The sequence below is a fragment of the Microtus ochrogaster genome, chromosome 5, assembly GCF_000317375.1.
Source record: "Microtus ochrogaster isolate Prairie Vole_2 chromosome 5, MicOch1.0, whole genome shotgun sequence".
Classification (NCBI taxonomy): domain Eukaryota; kingdom Metazoa; phylum Chordata; class Mammalia; order Rodentia; family Cricetidae; genus Microtus; species Microtus ochrogaster.
This window is the reverse complement of record NC_022012.1, coordinates 68,745,333-68,772,280: the sequence shown is the minus strand read 5'-3', so window position 1 is coordinate 68,772,280 and position 26,948 is coordinate 68,745,333. Positions and strand designations below refer to the sequence as shown.

The following is a 26,948-nucleotide window of genomic DNA, read 5'->3' as shown; positions in this document are numbered from 1 at the left end:
ATCCATCCATCCATCCATCCATCCATCCATCCATCCATCCATCCATCTCTTTCCATCTACCATTTGGTTTTTCAAGACAAGGCTTCAGTCCTGGCTGTACTGGAACTCACTTTATAGACCGGGTTGACCTCAAAATCACTAAGATCCTCCCGAGTGCTGGGATTAAAGGCATGTGCCACCACTGCCCCGCCAGAAATTAATACGTTTAAATGCCTATAGTCGTAAACAGCATATTTTATTATTTTCTAGAAATGTATTTTATGTTTTTCTTTTTGAATCCCTCTTTCTCATGAAAACTAAAATCCTAATCCCCCCTCAAAAAAAGTGTACTAAGAAATGCATCATCGAGGGGCTCTTCTGAGCCTCGTTTTGTAGACTCTGTGGGCTGAGTGGGAGAGGCACTCCTGGAGGGAGGGCAGAACATGTGCAAAGGTGTTGAAGTGGCAAGTGGTGTGTTTGGGAAACTAACCGCTGTTAACAGCGACACATTGTACTGATTAAAGTCAGCCTGTTCTCCAAATGAATCTAACTTTGTTTGGTTAGCTCTGCCACTCTTGAGCTTGACTTTGCGTGATTATTTAAGTGATTTAAACTCCCACTTCCTTTCTAACGTCAGCTCCTCTTACTCTGATTTTGCCCTTGTTATTTTTATTTTATTAGCACTCCCCCCACCCCTGCCACACACACTCCACCCCTGGTGCTAAGTTGGACTTAAGATCTCCTGAGTGCCTGACAAATCTCCACTGAGCGGCATTTCCAGGGAAGAGAAGGAAAGGGTTGGGGTTGTAGCTCAGTGGTAGAACTGTACACACCAGACCCTGGGTTCAATTCCTAGGTCTGGAAACAAAGACTTGATGCTGTGACTGTATGACACTAGGGAAGAGCTAGTGAGCAATACAGATAATTACATATGTAATTATAATAGAATCACCTAGAATTTTATAGTGTTTACCATGTACTGTGCATTGTCTCTGTGCTTTACACCTGTTAACTCATTTGACTCTAGCAGCAATCCTGTTTGGTAAGCAGTATTATTCTCCCCATTATGATGACTAGGAAACTGAGACTTAGATACCTTAAAATAGATTTCAGGGCTGCAGAAAAGACTCAGAGGTTAAGAGCACAGGCTGCTTTTCCAGAGGTCCCAAGTTCAATTCCCAGCAAGCACATGGTGGCTTGCAATTGTCTATAATGGGATCTGACTTCCTCTTCAGGTATGCATGAAGACTAGACAAGTCACTCATACACATAAAATAAATAAATACAAAAATAAAGATTTTGTTCTATTATTATTTTGTGTGTATGGCTACATATGTACCCAGACATGCCTATGTGCATGCATCCCTGGTGCTCCCAGAGGCCAGAAGATGGGACTGAACCCTCTATTATTAGAGTTACAGACTGGTTTAAGCCACTATGTGGGTGCTTGGAATTGAACTCAGATCCTCTGAAAGACCAGCCAGTGTTCTTAACTGCCGAGCCATTGCTCCAGCTTCCTAGATTTCTTTACCTTAGCCAAGGGCACATGCTTAAAAACAGTAGGGCAGCTAAGCTATCGATAGGGTGGGGACTTGGGACAGAGGTCCAGGAGAACAGGCTGACTACATGCTAAGACCCAGAGTAGAATCCAGAACAAGGCAGACCCAGGTTTTGTTCGTATGGAGTTTTGCAGCCTAGTCACGGTCACATGATGGCCACAAGAACTAACCAAGGAAGAGAATGATTAGAGAACAAAGCCAAATGATCAAGTCCTGAGGACCAATGATATTTAAGGGGTAGAGTGGAGAGAGGCCTGGGAAGACAAAGACAGAAGCTCAGTTCGAAGCAGGAGGAAAGCGAGGAGGGGACAATGGCCTCCAGAACACTGTGAGAGCAGGTTTGTCTTTCCGGTGTCAACCATCCAAGAGGTTTGGTAAGATAAGGAACGGAGGTGTCTACTGCTATTGACAACGGATGGATGTTTGATGGCTCTAGCAAGAGTGGCTTCAGGAATGATGAGGTGGCATCAGGTTGCTATGAATTAAAGTGAGGTTTGAAAGCAGGGGAAACTGGAGAAGGGAGATGAGCTAGTCCTGTATCTGGCTCAGCAAGAGAAAATAATTGTCCAAAGCAGGGTGAGAGCAGAGAGGGAAAGCTGAAGGGTACAAGAAAGGGAAGACTCGATATGACTTGGTGACTGACCACAGGTGACAATGTGATACTCTAAGATGACCCCACTTTTTTTTCTTCCCCCGAGACAGGGTTTCTCTGTAGCGTTGGAGCCTGCCCTGGCACTGGCTCTGTAGACCAGGCTGGCCTCGAACTCACAGAGATCCGCCTGCCCCTGCCTCCCGAGTGCTGGGATTAAAGGCACGCGCCACCACTGCCGGCTTCCACTTTTTTTTTTTTTTTTGGCTGTCAAAACATCTATTTTTATGTGCATGAGAGTTTTGTCTGCATGTCTGTGCATCATGGGTCGGCCTGGTGCCCTCACAGACCAGTAGAGGGCATCTGAGCCCATGGAACTGGAATTACAGTTGTGAGCTGTCCTGAGGATGCTGGGAATGGAACCCCAGGTTTTCTGGAAGAGCAGCCAGTGCTCTGGAGCCACTGATCCTTCTCTCCAGCATTCTGGCCCTACTCTCAATTCTGGCTCCTGAGAATGGATATGCTGTGACCAGGGAAAAGGAACGGAAGAGATTCCTGAGTTTGGCTGACAAGGAGACATCAGTGGATGGTTTAGTAGGAGTTGGACATTTCAAAGGAAATTGCTGGGCTAGGGATGTAGCTCAGCTCTAGTCTAGAGTGCTGGTTTAGTTTGCATAAAGCACTAGACTCAGTCCCTAGCTGAATGTGCTTGTAGTTCTAGCTCTCAGGAGTTAGAGGTAAGAGAATCAGAAATGCAAGGTTGTTTGCCTGATATAGCATACATGGCTATTTGTCTTATAGATATAAGTTAAAGACGGTTTTTATGGTCTAGGTCTTAACAAAAAGTAAAATAAAACATAAAACCTGCTACTGTTAGCATCAAAATCGTCTCTTATTAACTAAGAAACAACACTGCTACAGTAACTCTTGGAGCAGGCTAGCTGCACAAACCTGATGACCTGTGTCATGTGGAACCCAAATAAAGGCAGAAGGTGAGAGCTGACACCATTAAGTTGTTCTCTAACGTTCTCATGCTTACTGTGGGTCTCTCTCTCTCTCTCTCTCTCTCTCTCTCTCTCTCTCTCTCTCTCACACACACACAGAGTTAAAAATAAAGGAAAAAGGAAAATAGTATTTATGTATTTTATTTAATGTATAACAATTACCTGCTAGGTACTTGTAACTGCTTTACAATAGTAACTAACCTGAATTTAATCCATCAAAAAATGGTTACAAAAGCCAATTTTCATTTTAAAAGGGAAGTTGAAGTTACAAAGGGTTTTGAATAACTTGGCCAAAGTCAAAGTCAATGAGCTTACAAATGGCAGGGGAGGGAGTCAAACCCAAGTAGGTCTGCAATGGATGGTATAGAGGAAGACCTTACCCTGTTGAATTTTTTAGTGTCCTCTTGACTTGCAAAATGCCAGTAATGGAAGTAAAACTTTAAGAAAAGCAACGGTCCAAAATTGTAGCTTGAAACTGTCATTCATTGTGATGTGGGAGTGTAGTGCTATCATGTTTTACAAAGAAAAGAAACAGCATCTCAGATGTAAGTTTAGTGATTACTTTGAATTTACAAAGAAAATGCTCTTTGCCTATGATTACTGGGATTGATTATAAACACTACTGCCTAACACCAAATTTGTCACAAAGATGGATTAATAACTTGAAAACGCAAACTCGTGACAAGTTCTCTGTAAGGGAGAAGTAGAAAGCACATGTGATAAGCAACATGTCTGGAGGCAGCTTTCCTAAGAGTAGATCCTTTACGGAAGGAAAAAGAAATAACAACATTCAGTCATTCTGTTGATTTCATAGACCTTAGTAGAAACGAATGGACAGGATAATCACAAGGATGTGGGAACTTCGGACTGTAGAACTGAGTTTAGCAATGTGAAACAAAACAGTAATTCATTTATCAAAACAAAGAACATAAGCATACTCTCTAAACAAGGTGAGACAGCGATGGAGGATGGGAGGCAGGAGGAGCAGAAGTTCAACTTTATCCTTGATTAAATAATGTGTCAAAGGGTAGCCTGGGATAGACAGATAGGTGATGGGAGATGGGGGCGGGATAAGTATACTCGCCTTTATTTTTGTTCCATTTAAAGAACCACATTCGACTTAACGATGTAGGTTGTAGGAAATATATAGAGCAGAAGTAAAAGAATTTCAATTTATTCTTATTATCTATAATCTAAACTCTTGTATTCTGTGAGTCAACCTAAGCAGAATACCAAAAAGATGAGGAATAATCAGTATCATTGAGAAGCTGTAGTTCTTAACATACAAGACCAAAGAATCAAAGTAAGTTAATGAGACGCCAAATACCAGCTTTGTAGAAGTTGGCGTGAAGGCAGTATGAGGGGACAGACTAACAAAGAGGCATTTTCTAAGCTGGAGATCAAAGCCCTCCGTCTCCCCTCCCCACCCCCGCCATGGCTAAGGCCTAGTACGTGACATAAATTTGTTAAGGGTTCAGGAAAAAGTACCCCTTAGGGCGTCTCTTCTTCCTGTTGGGTCTTTCCTAGTTAGGTCCCCAACACCGTTGTCTATCGCGGCTAAAATCAGTGCTTGCTGGGACTGCTTTTGTTTACTTGGCAGCTGCAGCGCTTCAAGAGGGACAGATTAAAAAAGCAACGAAAAACCTCTCGGTTCCTGGAGGCGAAGAGGCGGAAAGCAGTCCCTCCGGAGAGCTTCTGGCTTGGGGCGTTAGCCCCGGGGACAAGTCCGCGACAGCTGGAAGAACCGGGCTGCACTTTCACAGGCAAAAGAGCGCTCCCGCCCGGGGCGGTGGGCGGGGCCACAAGACGCCCCGCCCCACCAGGCCAATCCCAGCTCTCCGCCAGCGGACAGGAAGCAGCGGCGGGGCCTAGCGGCCGGGGCGCCCGCCTCGGCACGCATGCGCGTTCTCCCGGGGTTCCTGGGGGAGCCGGGCGGGGCGGGAGGCAGGGGCGCGGCCTGGCGAGCGCATTGGGTGCCGGCGCGTCACGTGGCGAGGAAGGAGGCGGAGGGCCGCGGCTCAGGGAAGGGGCCGAGACCAGGCGAAGAGCGAGGGCAGGGAAGCGGGGAAGGGAGGAAGGAAGAGGCCGAGGGGGAGGGAGGGCCCTGTTTTGGCGGAGCGGGGCGCGCGGCTGGGCCCCTGAAGTGGAGCGAGAGGGAGGCGCTTCGCCGGTGCAGCTGCCGAGGAAGGCTCGTCGGGACCCAGCGCCGGTCGCGGCTCCCTCAGGATCGATGCACCGCGGTTAACCCGTGAGGAGGCGGCGGCCGCGGAAGATGGTGTTGCCGACAGTGTTAATTCTTCTCCTCTCCTGGGCGGCGGGGCTGGGAGGTGAGACACGACCCCGGGCGGCGGCGGAGCGGCGGCCCGGCCGAGCGCAGCGTCGCGGAGCCGGACCGCGCGCGCGTGTCAGGTCTCCTCGGCTTCTGTCAGCTCTCTCAGCTCGCCTCAGCCGACCCCGAGCCGTGCTCCCCGCGCGCTATTGTCCCCCGCGCGTCCCGACCGCGCTCCCGCCGGCGGCGGCCCGAGCAGGCTGCGGAGCCCCGGGCCAGGCCTTCCCCGCCCCCACGGCCGGGCGGCCCTACCAGCCCAGCTTCTCGCTCCGCTTTCCCGGGAGTCGCGGAGCCCAGGCCAGCCGCCCTCGCACACTCCCGCAGCCACCTTAGCCCTGCCCGGGTCCGAGCCCTGGGGTCCGCGCAGACTCGCAGCAACTTGCGAGGTTGGCAGCGCGGCGCGTGCATTGTTCTGGAAGCGGGCGAGAGGGAGCGAGCGAGCGCGGTGATCCGGAGCCGGGCTGGGTGTCGGGCGCCGGTGTGCGTGTCCCACTCGGGCGCCTTCCCTCCCCTTCGCGCTCGGTTCGGAGTGTTTGCAGCCAGCGCGCCGGAGTGTGTGTGTCTGTGTGTGTCACCTCTACCTGAGTGTGTGCGTCTCCTCTGTCGCCCTGGGGCAAGGCTTTAGTTGACTTAGGAGAGCGGCTAGCCGTTTTAGAATGCTCTTCCATCCAGCCGTCTGTTTGAGTCCCTTAGAGAAGCAAGAGCTACGTTTCCTGGGCGACCCAACTTGCGGAGTTTCCTTCAACTCAGGTGGAGCAGACTTACCGCGTAGTTAGGGGATTGTCAAATGGTGCTCTCTCCCCTAGCAAATTGGAGTTCACAGTTGCTTAAAGTAGGCAGTTTCTTGATGTTTGGAGTTGGAGAGACTTTTCCTTCCCAGTGTTTCCTAGGACAGACATCATTATTTTGTTTTTGAGAAAGTGCTTTACTTTAGGTAAGCTGACTTGCCATCGAGGTATCCTGATCGAGTTTAACTTAAAAGCAGGGAATTTAAAACAACAACAACAAAAACCTAAAACCATAACATGCAGGAGTGCTTGGGATGTTTGTCTGCAGCCTAATTTGATAATTTAAAAGAATATCCTAGTGTTTTCTGTAGTGTATTGTTCGTGTTCTTCCCTTTGTCTTGTTGACTTAGATCCTCAGGGCCCAACCTAGTTCTGTCCTGCTTTCTGCTTACTCTGAAGTTGGTTTTGTGTATTCAGACTTTGCTGTCATTTGTACTATTCATTTATTAGGTACACATTTTAGATGATAGCCACTAGTAGAGGCTCTCTTTCTCTCTCTCTCTCTCTCTCTCTCTCTCTCTCTCTCTCTCTCTCTCCTTCCTTCCTTCTTTCTTTTTCTTTATTTCTCTCATCCTTCTTTTAAAGAACCAGGTTCAAACTGTCTGTAAGGAGTTTCTTTAACATTTGTATTTCTTGTCGAAACACTGTTTGCAGCCCTGGCTGGGTGTTTTTCACTTTTTGTGATTATGGCCAGAAATTAGACACTGTTCTCTGTGAGGTAATAAAAAGTTAGACAAACATGAGACACTTTGACTGATAAGTAGTGATATAAAATGCCTTTTATTAAGGAAAACAAACTAGTGTAGGCTCTCTGGGGGGAAAAGTAAGTTGACAGAGTAATCATTGTGGGTAAAGACTTTTATTCAGAACTCTGGAGTGTCTTACTCCACTAAGTGTTGGTTCAAAGACCACTTTTTATTGTGCTTGTGTTAAAAACTTAAAAAAAATGTAACAACACCAAAGTTTCACTTAGGTATTGATACCAAGATTGTATAACTAGTGTTTCTGAGTAGCAAGGCCGCGCAAGGCTTTGGGTTCAGACTCCCACTTGAAGGCAAACAAAAACAAAAGCTCTCCTGTATTTATTTTTAACTTATTGTACTCTATGTTGTTTTTATCTAATCTGAGCCAAGTGTAGCTAAGTTTGTATGTTTTGTGATGCTTTGTAGGCTACTGTGCATTCAGGCGAGTAGGTGTTGGCTTTAGTGCATGGGAAAGTTGACTGCTTGGTTAGGTAGGCTGTAGCAGTACAGAGAGCTTTAAGGTGTGAATCATGTTTAAGTGCAACTGAACTCTGGGTTGCTTTCATCTTGTCTGTTTATCACTGTTGTGTGTGAAGTTTTTCTTACTCCACTTATCTGAGGGATGGGAAGCTGGAAGGAGACAATAAAATGTTTAAAAAAATAAAACAAACTTTCCTAGTTTCCCTTTCTGTATTAGCAGTTGTCCTGACCTATGTTGTATTTGTAGAAAGATACTATGGTATTTTTAGTTTATAAAATGTCTGTATGGAAGTGTTAAAACATACATACAATATGCGTCTAAAAAGTTATTTGTGTCCTTGCAAGATGGCTCAGTAGATGGGAGCGTTTACTTGGAAAGCCTCATTACCTGAGTCCGGCCCCTCTCCTTTGATTGAAGGAGAGAGCCAACTCCTAGAAGATTGTCCTCTGACCTCCACATGCATGCCATAATTCCCTGTGCCCACGTTCACACATGTACACCACACACAATAATAATAAAATGAAATAAGTTAAAGTTATTTGGAGACCAGTTAGGAACACACTGGTATTATTCTGATTAACCTATGTGTGATTTTTTTTTTTTTTTTTTTGAGAAACAGATGTTGCTATGCTGTAATTCCTAGGCCAAGTGATCCTCCTGCCTTCATAGTAGCTAGGACTACAGGTGCAGGCCTTTATGCATCACTGACTGTTACTGCACACAAGTATGGGAAATTTAAAATCTTTAAAAAATTATTTTGTGGGTCGTGGTGGCGCACACCTTTAATCCCAGCACTTGGGAGGCAGAGACAGGCAGATCCCTGAGTTCAAGGCCAGCCTGGTCTACAGAGTGAGTAGACCAGCCAGGGTTACCAGAGAATCAAAAAACAAAAAACAAAAAGAAAGAAAAATTATTTTGTGTTCTTGAGAACTCAGAAAGTATTATTTATAGCAAGAAGTTAATCCTGTAATGTTTGGCTTGATGAAGTCACCCATGTAATGAACTTTGGGTGTGTGTATGTATGTATGTTTTAATTTAAAAATCTGGTGTAAATGCTTTGCTTTGTATGATACATGTTCTACAGAAACAAACTTTATGAACACTTAGCCTAAAGAATTTAAAGTATCAGTGCTTAAGCTTGAACTTTCTTCTGCCAGCAAGTGGGAGTATAGAAAGATAGTCTTTCAATCTTTGCCTCTAAGAACTTTGACTTTTTATCTTTTTAACTAGAGTTTGAGAGTCCAACACATTCTGTCACCCAAACAAGACCAGTTTCAAGTCATTCCCAATATTAGCAGTGCCTCTCTCATCTCTGTGTACAGGACCTCTGTTGGCCGGGATGAAGGGAATGGTCATAGTAGGCACTCCTTTTTATTTCCCATTGTGCTTTTAATAACTTTCTTCAGACCTTCATATACTGTGTATTATTGGATCTCTTTTTCCTGAAGACTTTAACCTGAAGGGTTGGATGGGGGAACGCAAAGGACATTTCTCTGATGTTCATCATATATAGAATACTGTTTAGGAGTTTCTCCTTTAAACATTTATGAAAGTTAAACAAATGTAGGCTTGAAGGGATACTATTTCTAGTGTCTGCTAAGTGGTGAAGTATTCAAACATAAACCAGTGGCTTTTGTTTTGGGTACTGAGGATTGGGTAACTTGCCCTCCCTCCTCCAAATGCTGGGCAAGTACTCTACCAGTGAACTGTGTACCCAGTCTCCCCTGCCCCTCCTCCTTTTGTTTTACTTTTGTTTTGTCTCACTAAATTTGGTCTGAGCTTGGGATCCTTCTGAGTAGGTGGGATTATAGGTTTGTACCATCAGGTCTGGTTTACCTAAGACTAGATAGAAATCTCAGTGGCTAAAGTTTTAATCTACTGTTTTCTGTACCTTAATACCTGCCTTTTTTTTTGTTTTTTGTTTTTTTTTCTTTTCCTTCTTTTCCTTCTTGGAACAGGGTTACACTGTGTGGCCCACACTTCTCAAAGTTATAGTCTCCTGCCTCATTTTACTCAGTGTTGGGATTACAGGTGAATTTCACCATGCCAGACTATATAAAATCTTTCTTTCTTTGGAGTGTGGTGGCATATCTTTAATCCCTGCACTTCAGAGGTGGAGGCAGGTGGAACTCTGTGAGTTAAATCTAGCCTTGTTTACATAGTCCTGGGACAGCCAGAGCTACCTAACAAAACCCTGTTTCAAACAAACAAAAAAAAACCCAAAAGAACACAAATTACCCCCCTTTCTGCTTCTTAAATTTTAATTGAAAATTAAAGAAGAAAACTCTTTTTTAAAAATAGATTTATTTTTTTGTATATGGGTGTTTTGCCTGTGTACCACTTGTGTGCTTGGTGCCTTCCAAGACCAGAAGGGGGCGTTAGATTCCTCAAGAACTGGAGTTACAGACAGTTGTGAGCTATTGTGCTGATGCTGGGAATTAAACTTAAATTCTTTGGAAGAGCTGCCACTACTCTGAACCGCTAAGCCATCTCTTCAGCCCCTAGATAATAGCTTTCTAAAATGCATCAGTGTTTACTGTCCAAAACAAATCAAATTCAGTCTTTTCTTAAATGGGAAAAATGATTGGGACAGGGACTTTCTTGTAGTTTCTGTTTATTTTCCCAGAAATTATTGAAATGACGTGTTTACTATTCCTTTGAATTTATTGTAATTGATTATGCTTTTTGGTATTATATGTAGTTTTAATCATATAGCCTTTTGATTAGGTTTCCTTGTGAAATTTGAGGATGTTATTTTCAGGGGATGGGGAGTAGAAGATAGGCATGACCTTATTGTGAAGTCTAATCTGGCCTTGAATCACCGTATAGTCCAGAGGGGCCTGGAACCCTTAATCCTCTTGTCTCTACCTCTGCCTCTGGAGTCTTGGGATTAGAGGTGTGTTGCCATATCTAACCAGATTATCATCTTAAATTAGCTTCTTTTTCCCCTATGAGAAAACTGAGTAGACATATTTACCACTTTCATGCAAAGTGGAAATGCTGACTTTTCTATGGAATAAAGTAAATGACCTTTCGTAGTTTTATTTATTTTTTTTAATATATGTTTTGGTTTTGTAGAGTTTAGTACTGAGGTTGCTTTGTTTAGTTTCTCAACAATTGGGATATGGTACAAATGTGTTAGTTAGGAAACACATAGTTTAAAATGTTTATAATATTCCCTGCAGTAATATAAACTGCAAATTGAGAAAATATGTTTTCTGTACTTAAACTCAGTAAAAGCTGAATGTTAGAAACTTTCATATTTTTTTAAATTTATTTACTGTTAGACCTGTGCTATAGTAACTCTGTTCTAGTTTTGATTTTTTAATTAGTCTTAAATTTCTTCTTTTTTTCCCCTTTTTACCCCTTTTTCTCAGTATTGAGTATTGAACAACTTGGCCCCCACTAGGAAAGCATTTGACTACTAAGCATTATGTCCCCAACCCTTTTTAATGTTTGAACTTTAAAAAGTTATTTATTTACTTTGTGTGGTATGTGTACACATGTGCACATACTTACTTACATGTACCTGTCACAGTGCACTTATGGGGTCAGAGGAAAACATTTGGAAGTTATTGCCTACTTAGTGGGTTCCGGGACTTGAGCTCAGATTGTTAGGCTTTAGCTTCTGAGCCAATTTCATTGGCCCTTATGATTAATTTTGAGACAAGGTCTCATTAACTTGTTCAGGGTGGCCTTGAACTCAGTCTGTAGACCAGACAAGCCTTGAATTTGTAATCTTTCTTGATAGTAGCTAGGATTGTAGTAGGTCCAGGTGAAGTTAACTCTTTGCCCCTCCTCTTTTATTTTTTCTCTTTGATGTTGGAGACTGAACCCAGGTTATTACTAATGTTCTTCCATTGAGCTGCATCTACAGCCCAGTCTTTTAATTACAATGTTTAGAAAAATTTTGCTAAAGTTGGTGGTTTTTTAATAATAAATTATTTAACTTATTTTATATGCTTTGGTATGAAGATCTCAGATCCCCTAGAGCTGGAGTTACATACAGTTGTGAGCCACCATGTGGGTGCTGGAAAATGAACCTGGGTCCCCTGAAAGAGCAGCCATTGAGCCATCTGTCCAGCCCCATGAAGTTGGTGTTTTTGTTTGTTTGTTTCTTCTTTTTGGTGATATACGTAGCACATAATTGCTGTGTTGCCCAAGCTATCTTAAAATTCTTGAATTCAAGTAATCACTTGGTACTATAGCACTGGAACTTACAGGTATATTCAATCTTGTGGGATATAGTTTTTCAGTAGTCTAGTTTAAACCTGTGTGAATCCCAACAATATAGCTTGCATATATGGGAACTCTTGGGGAGCAAAACAGAGGTACTTACTGGCTATCTCAACTGATGCCTTTCCCTAAGAGGCCATGTGACTACTAACTGGGGAGAAAAATTGTAAACTAGGAAAGCCTGTGGAAAGAGAAGTATATGGTGGCTTCAAGTTGGAGCCCCAAGGTCAGATTACGGAGGCAGACACTTCAGATAGTAGCAGTTGATTGGTATTTGGTATGCTTTCCATGTAGGCAGCTCCGTGTGACAAGGTTTGGTAGAGCCTCAAGGTTAATTTTTGTTGTTGTTGTTTAAGGAAGTAAACATTTATTACTTGGTAATACTTCCAGGAAATTCTAAAAAGTTGGCTTGTGGCCAGCAAGATGGTTCAGATGGATAAAGGTTTCTGCCTTCAAGTCTTGAGAACTTGAGTCAGATCCCCAGAATCCACTCAGGGGAAAGAACTGACTCCTGCAAGTTGTACTCAGACCATACTTATACAAAGTTGGCTTGTTCTTAAAAACAATCTAGCAGTGGTAATGCTGACTAGTCTAGATGTCAGTGTTTTTAAAGGGTTATTTTATTTGTTCATTTATTTATTTACTATATGTATTGTATCTGTGTGACTGTGTTGGTATAAGCACCTTGCAGAAGCCAGAGAAGAACCCCAGGTGCCATCCTGTATTTTGTTCCACCTTATTCCCTGGAACAGGTTCTCTCACTGAAGCAGAAGTTTGTCTTTTTAGCTAGGTTGACTGGTGACACATCTGCTGTTGGAGTTTGCCTCTCTGTACCCACTAATAGAGGAATTACAGGTGTGAATATCCACACCCAGATTTCTATTTGTCTGCTGGAGATTTAAACTCAGGTCCTCATGTTTTAACAAGCGCTCTCACTCACAGAGCCATATCCCTGTCCCCCACCCACACCCCCTAGTTGTCAATTTTATACTGGAGACAAAGAAGCAATGTCAGTGAGAAGTGGGGAAGCTGCAGTAATTCCTATCAGTTGGATTCCTACATGGACAGAAATGTTATTCTTCAGCAGTGAGATGGTCTTGAGTTAGTACTTGTTGCTATAGTTCTGATCTAAGTAGGTTGCAGAAATGCATATGAAAACAATCTCAGATAATGTGCTCTTCCTTTGCCACCAAAAGAATTCATCCTGAGCCTACTACAGTTCCAGCAAAATAATGAGCAAGATGTCCAGTAAGAACCAGGGATTATTGTGTATCTAGAGTTGTGAAGCTGCAGTTTGAATGAGAAGAAAAGTAAGAAATACTAAATTTATCAAAGTGGATAAAATGCCACTTTTGGGAGAGATCAGCTTTGAAGATTTTAAAAAGTGGTTTATTTTTATTTTATATGTGAGTGTTTTGCCTGTATGTGTGTATGTGCACCATGTGTGTGTCTGGTGCCTGTGAAGGTCAGAAGAAGACATCTGATCTTCTGTGACTGGAATTATAGATGGTTGTAGGCTGTCTGGTGGGTGTTGAGAACTGAACCCAGGTCTTCTGTAAGAGTTGCTAGTGCTTTTAACTGCTGACCCATTTCTGAGCTGTCTCTCTATCCTCCATTTTTGTTGTTAATTTATCTTGTTAGAATTAGCTTCTAGAATTTGAGACTATGCTTAATACTCTTGATAAAAGAGTAGTTTGGTTAAAGAAAGTTTGGACTGTAAACTTTCTACTCCAGAAATAAGTTGGGGAAAACAAGATTTTCTTTAAATTTTAGGCAAATGCTTGTATTTATACTATTTATACAACTAGAGATTGTCATATTAAACAAATAGCCAGACTCAGATACATATTGAATGTTGTCTGTCATATGTAGAATCTAGGTGTGTGTTTGTGTCTAAACGCTCACTGGGATTTGGGGATTACTGATTATAGTCTAGGCTGGCTATCCAGCCAGTGAATCTCAGGGGTTTGCTTGCCTCCACCTCTGCAACACTAAGTTTACAAGCATGTGCCACCATATCAGGCTTTTTTTTTTTTTTGGTTTTTCGAGACAGGGTTTCTCTGTGGCTTTGGAGCCTGTCCTGGAACTAGCTCTGTAGACCAGGCTGGTCCCGAACTCACAGAGATCCGCCTGCCTCTGCCTCCCAAGTGCTGGGATTAAAGGCGTGTGCCACCATCGCCCGGCTCACATCAGGCTTTTTACATGTATTCTGGGGTTCTCATGTTAGTGTGGCCAACACTTTATCAACTGAACAATCTACCCATGCCTGTGATTTTATTCTTAGTTTATGTGTTTTAGAACCTAGCACAAAGCCTAGCTCACATCAAGATTTATAATAAATGTTTTATTTAAACTACAGAATTATAGCTGATGAATAGTCTGACAGGTTTTTGTTTTCATTTTTCATTTTTTTTTTTTTAAAAAAGCCTGACAAGCTATGCTCTGGAATCCACAGCGAAAAGAGGTAACCAGCTCCCAGAAATTGTCCTCGAATATCCACCGTGGCAAATTTACATTCACACACACCCATCTACATATGCACATACACATCATACACAAAATATTTAAAAAGTTCAGAAAAACACAGAATTGGTAACAGCATTGCTTAGTGAGTAGACTAGATTCCTGAATGCATGTTACATAGCTGTTTTCATTAAGCAAGGTTGTAGTCTGGTGACGCAGCCCTTGAATTTGTTCACAGTGTTATAGAAATAGCTTCAAATAGGAAGATAAATATCATAATGATTTTTTTTAAAATTAAATATTCTTGTAATATATTAGAAAGTACCCTCTCCAATTAATACAATATATTATCAGAATTCTAGGTGAACAGTAATAAGGATTAGGTATTTAATCTGGAACTATTTGGCTGCCAGCCTTGGAAGTAGATAGTTATTTGTACTTACAAATTGGTTTGGAAATTATTTTTACTTACATATTTTAACTTTATTTTGTTCAATATGTTTAATTTCCCTGGTGACCTGTAGAATCTGATTTTGCCCATACGGTAGTACAAATCCCTTAGTAATCCAAAGAGTCTTTATCCTTCATGTGTAGAATAAGCAATAGAACAGCACTTCCCAGCCAGGTGTGACATGGGTGGAAAGTGAGGCATTGGGTATGGGTTTAGAGTGAAATGCCAGATAGATGGACAGCAACAATGGAAATGGTGGCTGGAACTTCTTGTGTCTATGCGGGAGAATAATGTATGTAGGTTGAAAACTACAGTCTTTATGTAGATTACCATCTGTACTGGTGGTATTTATTTGAAAGTATATGAAACATTTTCAGATATAAGTATAAAAATCTAAATGATATACATGGTTCCATTTTGGAATTTTGAAACTTTATTTCTTAAGTGAATGATAGAAATAGAATAATCAGTGAATTTTAATCATTCATGTTCTGTGCCCTGAGTGATTGATTGATTCAGGTTGTAATTTGTGAAAGGGTTACTTAGTTTTACTTCTGGTCCGGCTGGCTTTATTGTTTTATTTATAAGAGTCCAACTTATTTAATAATGGATGTGTTGAAATATGCTTTTAATATAAATGTACCCTATTATCTTGAACTTTCACTTGTAACTGTGAGGTGTAGATAGTTGATTCTAGATTATTTGACTGTTTCTGGTGAAGAAATGGATACTGTTTTCAATTTGAAGTCATAGTGTAGAAATGGTTTGACTAAGTGCCTTAGAGTGCTTTGTTATATTGCTGGAGTATAGGACATAGTTCCTAGAAGTCTACTTTTGTTATACAAGAGAGCAGTTTTGTAAGTGCTGTGTAGTATTTCTCAGAGTGAATATATATCAGCATGAAGAACATTGGTCAAGGATGTTCCTTGAGGTACAGTTGATGGTTTGAAAAGAAAGAAAATCTGTTTTTATGTTGGAAAATGTTCTTGAAATTACGTTATTGACCTTAATTGCCAACTTGACTGAATTGGAATCACCTGGGACACGCACACAACTCTGAGAGTATCTGAGGGTATTTCCAAAGAGGTTTAGCAGAGGTTGGAAGAGCAACCCTGAATGTGGGTGGTGCCATCCTATGGATTGGGGTTCTGGCCTGATTGTAAACAAAACAAAACAAAACCCCAGAAAGGAGACTGAGCTCTAGATTTCCTCTCTGCTTCCAGGCTATGGATGTCATGTGACCAGCTGTGTGAGCTTCCTGCACCACATCTTCCTCTCCTTGGTGGGCTAGACTGCCAGGCCACAGCAGTGAGACAGTAACTTAATAAATGCAGTATCAGAATTTGAAGTTAATGTAAGTGAAGTGTTGGAAATAACTTGATTGCAGGTAATTCTTTGGAGGCATTAGAGATGTGCCAGTTTTAGTTTGTCCTTTATTTACCTTTTCATGTGTTGTAATTGGCTTTTCTATTAAGTAAAAGATTCATTATTTTAATATTTTTGTAAATTTTCTTCTCCTTCCCTCCTTCCCTCCCTCCCTCTCCTCCCTCTGTCCCTTCCTCCTCCTCTCTCTTTCTGTTTCCCTCCCTCTCTCCCTTCCTTCCTTTCTTGCAACAAGGTTCTCTGTGTAGCCTTGACTATCACAGAACTCTCTGCAGAACAAGCTGACTTCAAACTCATAAAGATCCCCTACCTCTGCCTCCTGAGTGCTGGGATTAAAGGCAATACACCTCCACTTCCCGGCTCTCATTCTTAAGATTGTATAATCACCTCAACCTCAAAGACAGACATTACGTCAGAGTAAAGGGTTGGGAAAAGATTTTCCAATCAAATGGACTTAAGAAACAAGTGAGTGTAGCTATCCTAATATCTAACAAAAATAGGCTTCAAACTAAAATCAGTCAAAAGATATGGAGAAAGACACTTCATGCTCATCACAGGAAAAATTCATCAAGATGGAATCTCAGTCCTGAACATGTATGTTCCAAATACAAGCACACCCACATATGTAAAAGAAACATTATTAAAGCTTAAATTGCACATCAAACCCCACACATTAATAGTGGGAGATTTCAACATCCCACTCTCCCCAGTGGACAGGTTTGCCAGACAGAAACTTAACAGAAAAGTAAGAATTAACAGATGTCATGACTCAAATGGACTTAACAGACAGCTATAGAATGTTTCATCCAAACACAAAAGAATATTTCTTCTTCTCAGCATGGAACCTTTTCTAAAATTGACCACATACTCGCTAACAAAGCAAACCTCAACAGATAAAAAAAATTAACCCCCTGTATCTTATCAGATCATCATGGCTTAAAGTTAGAATTCAACAATAACAACAACTAATTGCAGAAAGCCTACAAACGCATGGAAATTGAACAATGCTCAATTGAATAACCTCTGGGTCAAGGAAGAAATAAATTCAAGACTTCCCAGAATCCAACGAAAATGAAGGCACAACATATCCTAACCTATGGGATGCTATGAAAGCAGTGTTAAGAGGAAAAATTCATAGCACTAAGTGCCTACATAAATCACTTTTTAAAAAAATGGATTATAGATAGGGAAAAATGTTTAAGTAATGTTGCTTTTTAGTCCAAAAGTGATGCTATTAACCCATCATCTGTAGGCTAATAGCTAGGATTACAGGTGTGCACTGTCACTCTTGATTTACTTACTTATTTTCATAATGTTTTGCAGTGCTTTGATTGGACCCAGGACCTCCTCACATATGCTAGACAAGTGGTCCATTGTTGAACCACATCTCTAGGCCCTAGCATACTCAGCTTCAAAAGGTTGATCAAAGAGAGAATCTCTTGGCTGTGAGAGACAGTTTATGTGTTTTTCACAGTATACTTCTGTAATTGGGGTAGAGGGTGTTTTTAAAATTCTTTTTTACATTCATTTATTTGTGTGCATGCCATGGCAGTTGTGTGGCGATCAGAGAATTACTTGTAGGGTAGATGGTTCTCTCCTTCCACCCTGTGAGACTCAGTGGTTGAACGTAATTTCTCAGATGTGGTGGCAAGTGCCATGTCACCATCCTGTGTATGTGTGTGTTAAATGTGGGAATGTTCAAAATTTCCACTGGGCCTGTAAAGTGTTAGGCACTGTGTGCATTTTATTGTGTGTTTGTACAATGTCAGGTTTCTGAAATCCACAGCAAAGGAAAAGAAGGCAAGATGCTGCTGGCATGCTCTTTTTGTGTAGGTGAAATAACGTAGCAGAAGAGAAAGATAACTTACCTGACAACCAGAGTGGAGTGACTTAATGTAGACGCAGTACTGTAGTAAAATAGTCCTGAGATTATGACATCTTTGTGGCCACCCCGATGAAGATGCTGATAAGAATGAACCTGATTAAGATGTTAAACCGTGGAGAGAAATTAGCAATAGTTCAAGTGGAAAGATATATGGCACATGGAAAACTTGGGTTGTCTAGAGATGCCCTTCATTGGAAGCTGCCGTTTTCCACTGACGTCAGATAAGGAACATTTCGTTCTGCACTCTAGGTTACACTGGAGCACCTTCAGTTATATTCTCTGTGTTTGCAGATAAAAGGAGTTTGAGATGGCAACTTTCTTTCTTTCTTTTTTTTTAAATTTCTTTTTCAATGTTGAGTATCAACCCCTAGGCTCTGTGGATTGGATGTTAGACAAGTTTTTTGCCATTATACCCGCTGGCCTGTGGTTGGTGTCCTCTGAGCCCTTCCTGCTAACTTGTTCATTGGTCCCTGTCTGGTGGTACATCAGTAGTGAAAAGATACTCTAGTCTGTGCTTTTTGGTTTTACTCCTAGTCTTTAGGAGATTGTTCATTTTGTACAGATCTGCTTGATGTATTTAAAGAGTTTAAGGCAGGGGAAGATTTTCATTGTGAACTATAAATTCCATGTTAAAATAGAAGCAAGCTTTTGGAAGACATAATTTCTTTGTTAGTAGTTACTTTCTCTGTAGCCTAGACAAGCTTTGTACTGCTAAGTAGTTGATTTCAGCCACCAGTTCACTACTACTGCCCTCCTGATTTAGGTTAAAGTCATCTTTCTTCAGTAACTGTTACATGTGCCCATTGTTCTCCCTGCATCTGTCCCACCCAGTCTCTCTTCAGCTTAGCAGTCAGCGTCTCTTCAAAGCGTGGTCAGAACCCGCCGGTGGGTGTGTACTTCACAGTGACTAAAGTCAAGACTTTACTGTGTGAATTTTACCTCAATTAAAAACTCAATTGAATAAACAATAATACACCTATCAAGTAATTCATCATTGTAAGTAAAAGTCAAGTTTGTAAAAACCTGTATAAGTGCCTTTGCATCTCTTGTTCATTTCTGTTATAACCAAATTTGCTCCTGTATGAGGACCTTTGTACTTTCTGGTCCTTTGCATGCAACATGTATTTCTGAATATGGCTCCATTATGAGCGCTATTTTATTTTGGAAACTTTAAGAAAAAAGCAATAAAATCTTAATGATTTCAGAGTATGTAGTTCAGTAGTGGTATGGACATTCACATATTGGGTTTGTTCTCTATTGAGTTGCTTCTTATTTTAATCATCCAGGTTACCTTATATAAAAATATCAATTCCTTCCTTGGGCTTAACTAGCCACCATTTTCCTATATCTTTCTTCCATTAATAACTTTTATAGCTTTGTTCATCATCTGAGAATAAAGCTCCAGGAGATCAGTAGCTATATATTGTAACTTTTTAATGTTTGTATTCTCAGTATCTAAAGTAAAGCCACAAAACTCTACTAGGTGTATCCAGCATGTATGTGCTGTGCGAATAGATGAATCAAAGTCAGTAATTTCTTCATTTTACAAATTAGTAAGACTCCTCAAATTTCTGAGAGTGTGTAGTGGGGGAAAAGCCTCCGGAGATTCATGTTTGTCCTTTCTCTTTCATTGACCCCCTTAACATTTTGAGTGGTGCTCAGGATCAAACCTAAGACTTCAGTATGTTAGCTAAGCACTTTACCACAGAGCTGTGCTTCAGTCATACTCTAATCAACCCTAAAATAGAACAGGATTGCTGTTTTTGCTCAAGTATTCATTTTATTTATTAAGTACTTTTATATGCCCTTTTAATTAGAGGTAGAGTGAGTTAGAATTGTTTCTATAAGAACTAAGTTGCTTTTTAAAAACAACTATGTCTTCCCATTTGAGTATATTTTATGTGTTTAGGTGTTTTACTGGCATGTATGTGTGTGCGGTCCTTGTGTGTCTGATGCTCGTGGAGGCCAGAAGGTGTCAGATTGCTTGGTAGTGGAGATACAGACACTTGTAAGTTGCCATATAGGTGCTTGGAATCTAATCTAGATCCTCTCTCTGAAAGAGCAGTGCTCAACTGGCTGAGCATCTCTCCAGTCCCTGAAAGCATTTTTTTTTTTTTTTTTTTTTTTTTTTTTTTTTGGTTTTTCGAGACAGGGTTTCTCTGTGGCTTTGGAGCCTGTCCTGGAACTAGCTCTGTAGACCAGGCTGGTCTCGAACTCACAGAGATCCACCTGCCTCTGCCTCCCGAGTGCTGGGATTAAAGGCGTGCGCCACCACCGCCCGGCTCCCTGAAAGCATTTTAAAGCATGTATTAGTTCACTGAAAAAAAAATAGTCTAAAAGGATAAATATGTTGTTTTGAAACAGAATTATCTTCCTCCCTTAGCTTTCTTAATGCTGGGATTATAGGTATCTGTCACCATGTCTAGCAGTAGTTTTTAATAATAACTTATTATATTCTTAGGTAGTCTGTGCTGTACACCATTCTAAACATTTTATACACACATATTTAATACATATAATGTCACTTTAAGGTATAGGTACTGGTATCTTATACCTTTTTCAAATGGGAAAACTGAGGCATAGTGAAGTAAATACATCATACAGTTGTGAAAGTTACATGGATATTTTGCATGGAAATTTCCTGAACTACATTCACAACAGCAGTAAAATAATCCCTCCCTTATCTTGCACATAGATGTAGAAGCTCCCCCCCCCCTTTTTTTTTGAGACAGGGTTTCTCTGTGGTTTTGGAGCCTGTCCTGGAACTAGCTCTTGTAGACCAAGCTGGCCTCGAACTCACAGAGATCCTCCAAGTCCTAGGATTAAAGGTGTGCACCGCCACTACCTGACTAGAAGTTCTTTCTTTTTCTTTCTTTTTTTTTCTTTTGGAATAAATTTTATTCTACTGCCAGGCTTGTTATGTATTCTGATACTTAGGTTCATAGGATCACATGTTTTCCAGTGATTAGTTTATGACTCTTAATCTCTAAAATATAGTTTCCCTTTCCATGGAACATTTGAATACATTCGTTCATTAATTATTTATATTGGTGTTTATTGATCACTTTTTTCTTTTTTAGAGATAGACTCTCATTATATCTCCCTGGCTGGCCAACACTCACTGTGCAGTCCAGGTTGACTTCAAACCCATAGAAGTCCTCTTTTCTCTGCTTCCCAAGTGCTGGGATTAAAGGTCTACACCACCATGTCTATACCTGACTGTTGTCTAGGTGCTGAGGATCCATCAGTGAGCAAAGTGCCTATTTAACTTGTGACTCTATTCTAATGGTGGAGGCTGGTAGTACATATTCATTAGAACTCAAAAGGAATACCAGAGTAGGACATTAGAGTGTGAGTGATGGGAATGTCTACTTAGGGTGGTCAGAGAACTCAGGATGACAGAAAGGTGATGAATAGAGATATTACACATCGAAGGAAAAGTGGGGGAGGATAAGATGAGAATAGGTAGGAGTAGGGTGGAGGGAATGCTGCCTCTTACAAGGATCACACTCAGCTTCGTAAGCTGTAGCTTAGACTTTAAGTCTGGAAGGCTAACATACTTACACTTTTTTTGAATAGCATTGCTCTGTTGTGTAAAGGGTAGATGGTAGAAGCGTAGGAATAGAACCAAAAAAAGAGGTCAGTTTTTTGTCATAGTTTTGACTGTTGAGATACTTTTGAACCTTTCTGTGTTTGGTACATTTTGAGGTTTTGAAGTTTGAAATTTCTTTGCAGCAAATTTCTTTCTTTCATTATAGGTATGTAAAGAAAGCTACTGTTATGATAGCTATAGGCACCTGTAATTAGAATTACCCTGGAGACTTAGGTTCTGAGCCAAGCAGACATGCTTTCCTTGATGAAGTTTTGACATTAGTGTACATCTTTTGGAAGGTTTTCTATTAATTGTTTTTAGGTTGAGTTTTTGATACTAGAAGGACTGAAGCAATCATGAGGTTCCTGTGTTAAAAGTTCCCAGCACCACAGAGAGACAAAGATGACATTAGAAAGGCAGAACTTTTAATATTTTCACATATTTTGATGGTAATTATGGTACATGCTGCTTGCTTCTGGGAATTATAAGGATAAAAGTGGAGAGGTTTATTGTTACTGTTTCTTGTTGTTATTTGTTTTGTTTTGTTGGTTTTTTTTTCAAGACAGGGTTTCTCTGTGTAGCTCAGGCTGTCCTGGAACTCTCTGGGTCACCAGGTTGGCCTCAAACTCACAGAAATCTGCCTGTCTCTGTCTCCCAAGATCTGGGATTAAAGGTGTGAGCTACCACTGCCTGACTGGAGTTTGTTACAGTTTTAAAGTGTGGAATTTTATTCTAAGCGGATAGTATTGTATGAGAAGTGTAGAGATTGAATACAATCACATAGGGGAATACTTCAGTATCTATGGGAACAGTTTTTCTGAGGAGGATTTACAAGATGATTTGTAAGAAACACAAAGTCTTGGATTTCTATTTGAGTGCGGTGTTGCTAGGCCTGATTCATGATTGTTCTTGATTAGGTTGATATTATAGGAAGGATAGTATTGTTAGTCCCAAGGCATCTATAGACTGATTGAACCTGAACTGGAAGAATAACAGGTGACAAGAATCAGGGCTAGAGCAGATGGCAAGGAATTGGAGTAGACAGTTGGCACATTGGCATTGGGGAAATCTGGAGAGCTATGCCAAGGATGGCTAGAGGCTGTGCTCTGTTTCGATATAGGCAGGTGAGACCTGATGGCAGCCTGTGTTCTGTCTTTATTTTTTGAGTTCCCGACTAGTTTCTAAAGTATAAGAACAAAGCTCAGTTGAGTCAGTCCAGACTCTGCATGTAGAAACAGGCAATTCTGTGATGTCTGACTGAGGTAAGTGGTGCAGGGGTCGGAGATTGGCTCAGGTTCCTGTGGAGTAAACCATGCCAATTTCAATTACTAGCTGTGGAAATCAAGGGTATACACATACTTTTGATCTATAAAAAGTACATTCCATTTCTCTTTAGTATTTCATTATATGTAGGTTTAAAAATATATCTTAAAGGTAGATGTTAGTTTTGAAGGCCATGTCACTGATTTTTTTTTATTTTGTTTTTTTTTTTTTGTAGTCACCAAGCATCATGAATGGTGCCTGACTTTATGAAGATAATCAAATGTGCTGTGTGTCTTGAGCTCATTGATATCTCACTTACCTTCCTCACGTTGCTCCTGATTTCTTCTGCACCCTTGGACTTGTTACAGATATCTTAAACCACCAGTTTCTTTAAAGTGCCTAATATTTTTTAATTAATAGATCCATTTGGTGGATCAAATAGAAAAGTTCAGAGCAGTACATAGCCTGGCAAATAACAAGTGCTCAATAAATTTTAATTATTGCTACATTCAACTTATTATTGTGATGTTAACCTTGATTATCATCTTGATGCCTACATTAGGAGTCTGGGTGTATGGGGGTGGTCATCCCTGCTCTGAATATGGGAGGTGTTACCATCTACTAGGTTAGGGCCTAGGTGGAATCAAAGGAAAAAAAGGGAAACATTTTCTCTGCTGTAATGAATCTTTCTCTGTCCCACCAGCTGGCTCCCAAATAGCGACATGGAGACTTCTTATTAATTATGAAAGCTCAGCCTATAGCTTAGGCTTGTTCCTAACTAGCTCTTATAACTTAACCCTTATATTAATCTATATTCTATCACGTGTTTTTACCTCTCTCCATCTTGCTCTTTTTCCCTTTTCCTCTTTGTGTCTCCTGGCTTCTCCTGCCCCTTGATTCCTCCTCCTCTTCCTTTCTCTCCCCAGAAATCCTGCCTATACCCGCTGCCTAGGTATTGGCTGTTCAACTCTTTATTAAACCACTATATCTCCACACAGGGTACAAATATCCTACAACACTGCTTCCTGGCCGATGATGTGAGCCGCCTTGTTTTACCACACAATCTCTGCCTTGGTAGGCCGACCCTCTGAAATGGTGTTTAAATGTTTTTTCCTTTAAGTTGTTCTCTAAAGTTTTTTTGTTGTTGTTTTATTTTATTTTTTCTGTAACCATGATGTCAAATTAACAAGCTTGCTTTAGCATTTATTTTACTTACCTATTTTTAAATCAAGTGCTAATTTATAAATTTATTTTAAATTACATTTATTTATTTATTTAATGGGAGTGGGATGGGGTTATGAGCCTGCCATAGTGTGTGTCAAAGTCAGAGGATAACATTTGAGAGTTGGTTTTCTTTTTATCCTGCATGGGTTCTAGGGATTGAACTCAGGTCACCAGGTTTGCTAGCAAGCAGCTTTACATACTAAGTCATCTTTCCTGTCACAATTAAGCATTTAATTAAGCAAAAACTACCTCATCAGGATAGTCTCCCACCATATATAATAAGATGTCAATGTTCATTAAAAACAAGCAAAACAAAACAAAATCCTACAACTAAAGTACTTAGAAAAAATAAAATAGCCCTTTGTAGTTTGGGGATTTTAATTTTTCTTCTTAAAAGATGTAAAATGTGAAGCTTTAAGGTTTTTTTTTTTTTGTGTGTGTGTTTTCTAGCCAGATTTTGATGTGAATTTTAAAATACTATATTTTTAAAATAGAAATGGAAGGAAAACATTAGCATGATTTTATGAATATGCAATGAACTGACGGTATTCTTACTAAAGTTGAGAGAAAAGTAAAAGTGCCCTCGTTTCTTGTTTGGTGAATGGTTTGGGGTAATCCTAATTAGTGTAGTATAATAAGTTAAAAACAGATAAGGTCATAGTAGATGGAGAGATTTAAATATGAGAAACAGAAACAATGCCAGGAAAGAAAATGAAAAATATTTTCAGAAGTTTCATGCATAATCATGATGTTTACAAGTTCTCTCCTAAGAGTCTTAAGAGAGATAAGACCAATAAGAGACAGATAAATGGATCTGGATGACCTAGCTGTATTAGGGGAAGTTTATTAGAGGAACTTGGCTTTTAGCTATGGAGGCTGAGAAGTCTCATGTTAGGCCATCGTAGAGAGAAAAGGAGAAAATGATTATGAACAATTGGCAATTTGGTGATGTTTGCCCACATTGATTGGGTCAGTTTCTATCTTCCACACTCACATCCCTGACTCACGCGACAGTCTCCTTGACACACCCAGAAATAGCACTTTGGCAGCTCTCAAAGTTATTTTTTTAAATTAAATAAAAAAGTGAGTTCATCTTACGTGTGTGCATTTGCCTGCATTTATATCTGTGTACCCACATGGATGCCTGGTATCTTGAGGTCAGAAGAGGGTCATCAGATTCCCTAGAACTGAAGGTACAGACAGTTGTGAACCACCATGTGGGTGTTAGGAGTCAAACCCCAGTCCTCTGGAAGAACAGCCAGTGCTCTTTGCCTCTGAACAGTCTCTCCTGCCCTATCTCTAGGTCTTTGTTAATCTAGTTAGGAAGACACTAAGATTAACTAGCACAGAGATCTATTGGTCTTAGGTTAGTGTTCTTATTGCAATAGAAAAAAGGATGCATTGTAGTTAAGTCAACACTAAGCAACTTAGTGTCTTTAGTGACTTCTGTATCATTCTGTAAGGCTCTACTTGCCTCAGCCTCCTGAGTGCTAGGATGACAAGTTTATTCAGCTGTTGCACAAAAGCAGTGGTAGAAAAACAAGTAAATTAATGATCTTATCTGTATTAAAAACATACTGTCTGAAAACTGGCTTTTGGGTTATAGGTTATGTATTCCTGCATTATTATTATTATTATTATTATTATTTTTTTTTTTAAACCAGTTCTTTTACCTAGAAGCATTGGTGGTCCTTAGCCCTGTTGATGCTTCAAGCAATTCTGTAGATAAAAGGGGAAATAGCTCCTGGGCTGAAGTCTGAAATTTTTTCATGAAGACAAGTTGCAGTGCTTCCTAAGCCTGAATGTGCATATGGATGACTTTGGAAATCAACTTTGGGCTTAGTCAATGTCTTTCTGTTGCTATGACAGATGCCTGAGAAAATCAGCTTAAAGAAGAAATGGCTGCCTTTGGCTTAAAGTTTCAGTTCCAATCCATGGGCCAGTGCTGCCATTATTTCTGGGCCTGTGGTGAGGCAGACCGAACTCTGTGATGAAACAGAGTTGCTCACTTCATAGTGGCCAGGAAACAAGGAAAGGTAATAGAAGGTTGTAGGGCCAAGTTAAATAGGTGTTTGAAAGGCATTCCCCCAGTGAGTGACTTCCTCAAAATAGGGCCCACCTTTGCATAGCTCCATCTCCTTACAGTAGCATTTCAACTCTGTTGGTGGCTGAGAGCATTGATTATGTCAGAGCCCTGATGATCTAACAGTATCTGTACAAACACAGTACAGGCTCTTCACTGATCTTCTGGATGTTTCTTAATCCAGTCAAGGCAACATTCAAGATTACCTACCACACTGGGTTATTGGGAGTGTCAGTAGATGTTGTAGGGTCTCCAGAATCTGCCCTATTAACAAGTCCCCAGGGTGCACCCTTGCTCTAGTCTAGTTTATCTAGTTTAGATAATGTGGTCTCTTGTCATAGGAAATGCAAAATCTGTGCATGGAAAAGTATTTATTTTCATAGGATCAATACATGCACAGAAGTGTATTTCTAATCTCAGTGTTGAGTTAATGGGTTTATGCTGCTGGGTGTTTGGTGCATGCCTCTCTGTGTGTTCAAAGCCAGTCTGATCTACAAAACAAGTTCCACACTAGGCAGACCACATAATGAGACCCTGTCACAAACAAACAGCCCCCTCAAAATCAACAACAGCAAAAATCAAAAACAAAACAGTAAAAAAAAACTAATGTATTTATCTGATTATATGGTAAATAGTAGGTTTTCCAGGTTTTCATTTTTAGATGTTGGTCTTAAATGTAGAGTCAGACCTATCAGTGTTCTAAGAAGTTCTTGGTTGTGAGCAGAGGATCATAGAAGTGTTCTTTTGTTGAAAATGGCTTAGTTAACTGATGCATTTTCTTGAAGTTGTTTTTCTACAAATGTCTCTTCATACCTGGAATTGATCTTTTATTTTTTGCCTATTTCTTACTCTGTCTTGTTCAAAATGGAGATATTTAGGAACAACAGATTATTAAA

The 26,948-nt window shown here is 40.5% G+C and overlaps 1 protein-coding gene across 1 annotated transcript in view; it reads left to right on the top strand.

The window, feature by feature from the left end:
- The first annotated feature begins 5,166 nt into the window (after positions 1 to 5,166).
- Adam10 (ADAM metallopeptidase domain 10) overlaps positions 5,167 to 26,948 on the top strand; it is a 101,937-nt gene continuing 80,155 nt past the window's right edge. Inside the window, exon 1 of the mRNA XM_026779135.1 lies at positions 5,167 to 5,458. Coding sequence (XP_026634936.1) covers positions 5,404 to 5,458 — 55 coding nt within the window. The 5' untranslated portion in view covers positions 5,167 to 5,403. The remainder of the gene's footprint in view (positions 5,459 to 26,948) is intronic.